Source organism: Montipora foliosa, chromosome 2 (genome assembly GCF_036669935.1).
Source record: "Montipora foliosa isolate CH-2021 chromosome 2, ASM3666993v2, whole genome shotgun sequence".
Classification (NCBI taxonomy): Eukaryota; Metazoa; Cnidaria; class Anthozoa; order Scleractinia; family Acroporidae; genus Montipora; species Montipora foliosa.
The window spans coordinates 24,050,352-24,060,810 of NC_090870.1; the positions used below are offsets into that span (position 1 = coordinate 24,050,352).

General features: G+C 40.7%; 1 protein-coding gene across 1 annotated transcript in view; it reads left to right on the top strand.

Moving 5' to 3' along the window:
* The first annotated feature begins 452 nt into the window (after positions 1-452).
* LOC137992718 (U3 small nucleolar RNA-associated protein 15 homolog) overlaps positions 453-10,459 on the top strand; it is a 29,119-nt gene continuing 19,112 nt past the window's right edge. Inside the window, exons 1-5 of the mRNA XM_068838201.1 lie at positions 453-666; positions 739-831; positions 8,545-8,676; positions 9,610-9,662; positions 10,210-10,333. Coding sequence (XP_068694302.1) covers positions 571-666; positions 739-831; positions 8,545-8,676; positions 9,610-9,662; positions 10,210-10,333 — 498 coding nt within the window. The 5' untranslated portion in view covers positions 453-570. The remainder of the gene's footprint in view (positions 667-738; positions 832-8,544; positions 8,677-9,609; positions 9,663-10,209; positions 10,334-10,459) is intronic.

Consider the following 10,459-nt stretch of genomic DNA (forward strand, 5'->3'; position numbering starts at 1 on the left):
CCTCCGGCTTCTCCAAAGCGTTTGCCTCCTTCTTGGCTTTTCTCAGCCGTCGCATGAGGTTGATAGGCTTTCTTTTGAGTCCTCGAGAAAACCTTCGCCTGGCACGTGCATGAACCAACTCTGTAAGCTGATCATGAGTTAAATCAAGCAGCTGGTCTAGGTCCACACCACGGTATGTGAACTTACGAAAAATCCTCTTCTTCTTAGGCTGTTCTTGTTCAGACTGCCAGAATCAAGAGCATATAAACTCAATAAAAATAGCCCATCTCGTTTTAAGTTAACAACTTGTACGCCATTTAATATCAAAGCCATATGGATTTTCACAAATAACTTTTAAAAACCAAAAGTGAAGTAAGATGTAACAGGATTGTCACTAAGAGTACTAACCATATTCTCTGCCTTGACTGAGAAAGATCAACGAAAGGAAGAATGAAGTTGCAATCAGCACCAAGGCTCCGCGGCCAAAGAGACATTTCCATTACCCGCAATATATTCAAGCAGCGGCTGCTTGTATGACAATGTTTACATTTATTTAAAAGTAGTGAACAATACAGCAGTTTTCGGAAAAAAATGGCAGAGAAATTTCGCGCATTGGAAGCCCGCAAGTTTCCAAGAAGAACAGGCAAAGGGCAAACAGCGGACTCGAGATTCTGGAAGAAATTTAGCGTAAGAAATGTTTCCGTCTTTTCTTATTTGGTTTCGGTTTGTAATATAGAAGTCTTTTTTTCCTTCTATTAGTTCCCGATTGTTGTTAAGGAGTATGGCTCTGTGACCCACGTGGATTTCTGTCAAACGAAGCCTCATGATTTTGCAGTTACTAGCTTGTCACGGGTAAGGTTTTTTGTTAGATTTTGAGGTTGTTGTTAAAGTAAGTTTGTTATAAATGGGACAACAATGACAATCGGTCCACACGCCGCGAAACCAAAAAGTGTAGGTCGAGTTCCATTGATTTTATTTGCTGCAATTTATTTTATGTGATTTGACTTGATTTATGGTCTCCTCTACTAGTGAAAAACTTGCGCTCAGTTACATAAGGTTATGACTTAAGCAAAGTGATTATATCATCATCATTATTGGTATCATTTGATTTGATTTGTGTTAATTGTTGATTTCAGTTTAAAGTGTCCCCAATTAGTGCTCCAGCGCTAGAAGACTAGACACTTAAATAAATTCCCGTTCCTTTCCTTTCTTTATCATTGCTATATGTATTATTATTAAAGGGATCCACGCTAAATCCCTTTTTAGCTGAAATCCTCGACAAGGATGGTGATCCATAAATCTACCTTGAAGAGGTCATTCATCCCGCGATTCCTTATTACCAATCTATTCATTAGCATCAAAAGTAAATAATTTTTATTATTGAGGTCACCTTTTGTGTATATAGTTGCTCCCTTATTGTTATTAAATGCTTTAATCAAAGCGGTATTGGCTAAATTATTGGAGAATAGAAAAATCGGAGCTTGAGATAAACTATTCCTCCAATTATCCAATTCTACGATTTCAAATATTTTAAGATTCTCCTATTTTTCTGATTCTTCTGGTTGAAATAGGTGTTACAATATACATGTGATTTCTATCAATTATCAACTAGACTAGGATCGAGTTACCTCCTTGTGTCAGACTGCGCTGTATGCTAAGATATAGTGGATTTTTATTATTGAGGTCACCTTTTGTGTATATAGTTGCTCCCTTATTGTTATTAAATGCTTTAATCAAAGCGGTATTGGCTAAATTATTGGAGAATAGAAAAATCGGAGCTTGAGATAAACTATTCCTCCAATTATCCAATTCTACGATTTCAAATATTTTAAGATTCTCCTATTTTTCTGATTCTTCTGGTTGAAATAGGTGTTACAATATACATGTGATTTCTATCAATTATCAACTAGACTAGGATCGAGTTACCTCCTTGTGTCAGACTGCGCTGTATGCTAAGATATAGTGGATTAAACGGATCTTGAAACATGGTGGCAGCGAAATAGGACAACGAATCTTTCGCCTATCACTTACAGAGTCGCGTGAACTACAGATACAATAATCCCGTCAGCATGTCTGCAACAGCAACGGCGCCTGAAGTACCGTCACCTGGCACAACAGCCTCAAGCACAACTAGGACTTAGTTACGACTGGGAATGTGGCGGACAACTGGAAAGTATGGAAACAAAATAATGTGGAGCAACTACATGGTCATTGCTCAACTTGAGATGCAACCGCCCGCGTACAAGGTTGCATTGTTTCTCCACTGTATCGGTGCCAATGTGTTAAAGATCTTTAACCGCTTTCAATTCGACAGTCCTCACGATCGAAATGACCTGGCTAAGATAATACAAAAGTTCGACGAATTCACCATAGGAGAACTGAACGAAACCTTTGAGAGATACACTTTCAACACCTGCCATCACACTGCCACAATGACAAGTACAAGAAAGGCCGTGCAGGGAAACCCGGAGACATGTAAATTCTGTGGCAAAGTATATCCTTTCGAAAAAGCCAAGTGTCCCGTGTGGGGAGCGAAATGTACAAAGTGCGGTGGCAAAAATCATTTCGAAGTAACCTGCACAACTCCGACTAGAAAAGTGTACAGCTTGAGGGATGAATCGTCCGATGACAGCAATGTGGAGTACATTACAAGCATTGTTGCACAATCGGAAATGATACACGCTGTCACGCAAGAACATTACCCAAAAGTAATTTACACTGAAATGTTTGTTAACAAGAAAGAAGTGAAATTTCAAGTAGACAGTGGTGCCTCGGTGAATGTCATTCCCGCCAAGTTTGTGACTGACAAGAAGTTCAAGCCCACCACGAAGATGTTACAAAATTAATGTGGAACGACACAACACGAAAGCCACTGGGTTCCTTTCGATTAATTCTCCACAATCCAAAGAACAAGAAAAAGTTCTCTGTGGAATTACTTGTCATTGACAAACAACTGACCCCACTCGTGGGAGCTAGGGCAGCTCAACAGATGGGCCTAATCACTGTCAACACACAAAACTTCAAGATCGCAGAACCACCTGAATGACAGAGAACAGAGGTTAAGAGTGTGCAGACGGCTGATGAATTGGTAGCAAGCTATCCACACGTGTTTCAAAGAGAGTTAGGAGCACTACCAGGAGCAGTTCACCTTGAAGGCAAACAGGGCACCACGCCCGTTGTCGCACCACCTTGCCGCGTCCCAACGTCGCGCAAAAACAAACTGAAGGAAGAATTGGATTAACTACAGCGATTGGAGGTCATAGCTCCAATCAGTGAGCCCACTCCATGGGTCAGCAGTCTTGCTGTGGCTGTAAAGAGTCTGGAGCGCTGAGGATCTGCATCGATCCCAGACCACTTAATACTGCCCTGAAGAGAGAATGATATCAGCTTCCTGTACTAGAGAACATACTTCCGGAACTCTCAAAAGCAAGAGTATTCTCGACAGTTGACCTCAAGTCAAGGTACTGGCACGGTGTCCTCACCCCTGAATCCAGCATCCTCACGACCTTCGCAACCCCCTATGGAAGGTACAGATGGTTTTGTTTGCCCTTCGGTCTCTACGCTTCGTCCGAGATATTCCAGAGCCATCTGAATCATGCACTGTAAAGCCCACCTGGTGTTCTGTGCATTACGGATGATATCCTCGTCTATGGCACTGGAGAGACCAATGAAGAAGCAACCACAAACCACGACAGGAGTCTCCAAGATCTCCTTCAAAGGTGCAAGAAATGCGGCATTGTCCTTAATCCAGACAAGATGAAGCTGAGGATGAGCGAAGTCAGCTTCATGGGACCCTCACCCTCACCGATACAGAAACCTGGTACGCACAAATAGAGAAGGAGATGCTGGCGATTGTTTTTGCTCTTGAGCATTTCAACCATCGAAAGTGACCACAAGCCGCTAGAAGCGATTCTACTGAAACCACTCGGTCGAGCACCTCGACACCTCCAGTTAATGATGATGAGGTTACAGAAATACAATTTCACTGTGTACTATGAGCATGGCAAAAACATGCATTTGGTGGACATGTTGTCACAAGCTTACCTGCACTACAAAGGCAAAGAAGTGGACAAGTTTGAATCAGTCAACATGGTCCGCTATCTACCCATATCTGGCCAGCGTCTAGACAAAGTAAGAGCACAGACACGGAAAGACCAGTCTCTGCGAGAGTTGTCACAGACTATTCTCGTAGGGTGGCCTGAACATAAGGACGATACCCCAGCACTGACACACCCTTACTTCAACATGCGCAACGAAGTGACCGTACAAGATGGGCTGGTTTTCAAAGGAAATTCTGTGGTAATACTTCGGAGCCTACGCGCAGACATGAAGATGAAGATTCACTCTTACCACTTCGGAATAGAAGCATGTCTGCGGCGTGCATGTGAATGCATCTACTGGCCAGGCATGTCTGCAGAAATGAAACAGTACATCTCTGCATGTGAAACGTGTAGGGAACTCGACAGCATGATGCACCCCAAGGAGACACTAATGCCCCACGAAGTCCCGTCCAGTCCTAGGGAGAAGATTTGCCCTCGATGGAAAGGATTACTTGGTCACAATAGACTACTATAGCAACTTCTGGGAGGTGGACAGATTGTCAAACACCAAAGCCAACACCACCATTCTGAAGAGTCACTTTTCCCGCTATGGCATACCAGACCAAGTGATCAGTGACAACGGGCCGCAATTTACTTCTGATGAGTTTGCCAATTTCGCAAAAACATGAGATTTTGAGCATCTTACCAGTAGCCCTGGAAATAGCAAGCACATCCTGCAGAAATCAATCAGGGCTGGAGCCGATCCATACCTTGCCGTACTCGACTACAGAAACACGCCCACACAAGGTATGAGAACCAGCCCAGCACAATGCTTGATGAGACGAAGAACCAAGACACTCCTCCCTACAACTCAAAACCTACTACTGCCTAAGACTCTAAATCTCGAAAGTGAAATGAGAGAGCTGCAACAACGCCAGCAGGCTCAAGCCAAATATTACAACCTGTCAGCAAGGGACCTACCCAACCTTTCTGAAGGTGACATTGTTAGAATGAAACCATGTAAGCTTGGTGACAAGTCTTGGCGCAAGGCCTGAGTTACTGCAAGGCTTGATGAACGGCTGTACACTGTTGAGACGAATGATGGAGCAGTCTACTGCAGAAACTGACAGCATCTGTGAACCATGTCTGAACCGCCAGGCTTTTAGCCAGGATTTTGAAAGTGGGAGTCCAAATTTTATGTGGGCCTTCGTCCCACGTAGCATGGCGCCTGCGGCCTAACCCTAACCCCCCTCCTAGGGGGGTCTGGGGGCATGCTCCCCCAGAAAATTTTGAAAAATCGAAGCCTCTTAGAAGTGATTTCCGCGATTCTGACAGCTGTAAACGTTTTCAATTTACCTATTAAACCGCTGTTTTTCTTTGATAATTTTACTAAGCTATCCTTTCCTCAACTTACCTTGTTTAACATTGAATTATATTTCGGATAGGAACTCCAGTTGTTATGAAGAGTGATTGAAATTTGAAGTTGTCAAGCCATGATTTACACGAAAGAACAGATATGCGTGGCTTTGTTGGTCGAACTGCATTCTGGTCTACAATCTTTAACTATTCACCTACTATTAGTATTCCTAAAGCAATATTACGATGATTGGACATGTTATTACACCAAATGGCTATTTTGTTGTAATGCCCACCAGATTTCGCTTGAACAGAGCAGAATACAATCAAGCGATTACAATAACATTTGCAGCTGTGAGATCGTCTTACCGAGTTGGAAGGCGCATGATCTTTGACTCATATCCTCATAAATAATCACCAACGTGCGTACTAATTTATAGCAGCCGGCAAAGTAGCCTGGGGACGACTTGGTAAGTCAATATCACTGAACAGTGGCTTGCCTGTGAAATCGCTTCGCTCAACTTTGATTCAATTGATCAAAACAGAAAGGAAACTCGCTAAAAAAGTTTTAATATAGAAGAAAAATACGACAGCAACACTAAAACAACTCTTGAGAGCAAAAAGAAATGTATGTTTTATTAATTTATAGACACTGTTTTGTTACATTAAGCACAGAAGCTCGTAAATGGCCGCCCAAAACAGGCCGTCGAAAATCTCCCATTTCTGAGAACTGGCCGTCCTTTGGACAGCTGGACGGCCGCCTGGCTAAAAGCCTGTGAACCGCCATCTGAACCGCCATCTGAACTCAGCAAAGCAGAGCCAGAACCGGATATAGCCAGCGCAGATGAAAAGGCAACTGCAACAACAACATTTACCCCCGACCAGGGTAGTGCCCCTCAAGAGCCACACCCTGAAGTGGCGACCATCCCGGAACATTATCGGAGGTCAGAGCGACTCAGGAAGAGCCCAGCATACCTCAAGGACTAGTATGTCTGTGATTAGATTCATGACTTTAAATTTTTCGTTGCTGTTATCATAATGATTAGTGTTTATTGCTTATTAATTGTCTTTGTTGAACTCACCAACCGATAGATTTGTTCTATGGACCCTTTGATTCCGCACTGAAATGACACTGATGTTCTTTTTCATCTATTTTCATCTTCCAAAAGGGAGGATGTTACACTATGCATGTGATTTCTATCAATGATCAACTAGACTAGGATCAATTTACCTCCTTGTGTTAGACTGCGCTATATGCCAAGATGTAGTGGATTAAACAGATCTTGAAAGAACAGGAATTACTTGTCATGATATAATAGCACACAAACACTAAACCGTCCTATGGAGTTGATCATTGAAAAAAGACAGGAATAAACAAAAATTGTTTAAGTTCCCCTTGAGCACTCAACAGTGAATTTAAACAACATTAGGAACTCATGCATGCTGTATGTATGCCCTGTTCTCAAAACGTGTGCAAAGAAGATAAATTCTTGTATCATAGAATAATTGAAATATGAAGTGGTAAAATCTGATAATCTGAGGTGTTTTGCAATGCGAAGTGGTAAAATGACAACAATTGGAGAATAGCAACCCTAAATCGGCTCTACTGTTATCGCACCATTGTCATTATTTTGTTGCAGTGGTTAGCACTTTTAACAAGAAGAATGTTTGCAAACAGAAATACATGTATATACTGGTGCACATTAGTAATGATCACACGCTGATCAATATTCAGACCATGAGGATATATTTTAAGTTGCCTCTAGGTATTTTCTGTGTGCAGCTTGTGGGATTTTGAGGCAGAGTGCCGGGTTTCAAATAGCCTTTTTTCTAACCTCTAAGACTTTGTGATTTTTAATACTTAGCATTATTATAGTAATGGGGAGGGGGGATGATGTAGTGGTGATTGCACTTGCCACCCACCAATGTGACCCAAGGTCAATTCCAGACTCGTGGAACTCAGACTCATGATATGTGGAAAAAGTTTGTTGTTGGTTCTTTACTCTGCTCCAAGAGGTTTTTCTCCAATTTTCCCCTCACTTGGCTCATAAACTAACATTTCTAAATTCCAATTCAATTGGATTGAGGGCCATATTCATTTGAAAACCACTGGGTCACCAGTAAATAATTGTTACCCTCGTTAAATAAAGGGGTTAGTATCATCATCATCATCATCATCATCATCATCATCATCATCATCATCATCATCATCATCATCATCATCATCATCATCATCATCATCATCATCATCATCATTATTATCGCCACTCAGAAATTTGTCTGGAGTGTATGTTTTCAAAAACCTGCTTATTTCACTAATAATTATTAATTTTGTTCTAAGCACTGAAAACCTCCAGTCACAAAACTGTAATGATCTCCTGAGCAGAATATGATAAGTGTCACAGGCAATTGAAGACGCAGTATCAGTGGGAGGCAAAAGGCTGGGGATAAAGCTGCCTGCCATAGCGAGGCCACTCACTGGGGCTAGGCTAGGGTCACCGAGTGACATACTCACCGCGCACAGAGCACAGCTGCCCTGAGCAGCATGTACCAGCCTATGCCAGGCTCCTAGAAGGTTGGGCCAGCAAGGGGAAGCGGATGTGCCACTGTTTCTCACCCAAGCTAGGGCGGAACTGAAGGGTTGGCCTAAATATGACAAAAATGTATCAGTAGGAGTCATGAGCCACCGTTACAGAACTACCGAATAAGGATAGTAATAAGAGAGGATACCCCTATTAAATTATATGGGAAGGTAGGAGGGGAAAAAAGACTCACTTCATGGTCAGAATAAACTGAGGATTTATCAGACAAAGACTTAGTGTGCATGTATAGCAAGGCGCAGCAAATTTGATTGGATGGCAAGCTGGCTGCATGTGTTGCCAAAAAATCTAATTGGTTCCAATAAAAGGAGGTGGGAAAAACATTGTGTGTTGATCGGGTGCAAAGCACACAAGCAAACAGTTGACGCAGTCAGTAATGTACAGAGGGCAATTGAGCTACATGTAGACATTTAACTACAGTTTATGCTAAAGCAGAAACAACCAATAAACATGGTTCCCCCATTTTAAGCCACTAAAAGGTGGTAACTTGAGCCATGAAAAATTTTAGAATCTCTACAGTGTTACATGTAGGTGTAGAAGAATTTTACAGCCTTGTGTTTCTTGGACAGATCCAGATATACAGTTCAAGTACGCACCAAGTAAACAAGTCATTTACAAGATTCAAAGACAAGGTTCATTGTGGTAGTTTGCGACGTGATGGAAAATTGTTGATTACAGGAGTGGAGAATGGTATAGTACAGGTACTTTATAAAATAGCCAGCAAAAAGAACTTACTCTGATTGGTCCAAGCAAGCTCATTATGTGTATATCACCATAAAGCACTGAGCCTGTTCACATGAGTGCATAATTATAGCGCAACATATTATGCAGAATGCAAGCTATTTTGCAAAAAATTGCCATTGAACACAAATTTTAAAATAAAACAAAAATTCTGCCGGTCCACCATTATGGCTGAAGATCAGTTTATGACTTTCTGAAAGCAGTGATGTTTTACAAGTGATCTGAATTCTCAAAGAATAGAAAAGAACAAATTAAAGGTTTCAAGACCTGAGTGACGAACACAGAAACCAAACTTTGGTTTTAAAAGAACAAAAGCATACAGATAGCCATTTCATACCTCACTACAGGAAATTAACACTGCATTAAATTAACACAAATTTGAAAAATTCGTATTAATTTATGTTTACGTAAATTTATGTTGACGTTAATTTCTGCTCTCAGACTGTTAATTATGCAGGTGTAATAAGTAGCATGTTAATTTCCACAACCATAATTATTATTATTTTCCCCCCAAATCTGTAACTCGATCACTCCAGACACTTCACACACTTTATTTCACATATATCTTTGACATTTAATAGATCGTTTACTGTACTAATTCAACCGCATTTTCTTCGTGTTCTCTGTCTGATGAATAGTTAGGTCTCAACGTCTGCTTCTTGAATTTGGGTATCATGGACACTGTGAAGAAGCTCGAATTGGCCAGATTCCTTTGCTTAACCCAAACATTTACTAATTGCAGGATCATTGTTTGTACTTAGCATGCTTTTTATTTCTTTCATAAATGTTGCTCATTTAACCTTAGTTAGCACAATAAGAACAACAATCTTTTAGAACTTATTCATTATTCTCTGTTTTAAAAATTTTTTTTACATGTATTTATGACTTTTTAGCTGCTTGATGTCAATTCACGAGGCATTCTAAGAGAATTTAAGGGACATAGTGGGTAGGTCTTTTTTTAATTGTACTTCTTTCTTTCTGGCCTGAATATCTTTTATTGGATAGTGTGATTACCGTAAGCACCCACAAATAAGCGGCGCTTTTTTCCCAAAAATCATTGCTAGAAATCAGGGTTGCAGCTTATTTGCGGGAACATTTGAAAAAAGCTGCTTCCTTTGTCCAGGTTGCATGTGGAGTGAGTGTGTGTTGTCATAGTGAATAATGCTTGTTGCGGCAACGGACTGAGTGAGGATTTGGAGAAAAGGAGGAAAAATCTTGCAAAAAATTCAAAAGCAAACCTGAAGGATGACTTAGCACAAACATTAAGGCTAGCCGACCGTGTGGAGACCTGAACATGAAACCTAAGTTAGGTGATGACGAAATCTCTAGTTATTTATTAACCTCAGTCTGATTTTTGTACAGTTGTTTTATTTCTCAGAAAAGGAGATGAGATTCTATAATATGGTTGAATGTTTATGTTTTATAGTGTAAAATAGTAATTATTTAACATTGCTGTAATTGATACCTGCTTTTCTCTGGTAATAAATTTTAAGTTCTGTTCAGTGGACAAAGTTTTTATGCGATGACCTACATGCAGTATCTGGATCAGATGATAAAGTTGTGCAGTGCTGGGACATTGCAACAGGACAAAGTCTTGTTGCATTCAATGACCATCAGGTATTTTAAGGAACAATATTTCAAACTCTTATTTTATCCTAACCTTGTTCCAGGTACATGTGCAAATGTTATTACATGTATGTTACAGGTTGAAATCAAATTCAGGTTGAAATGATTTCAACCAAG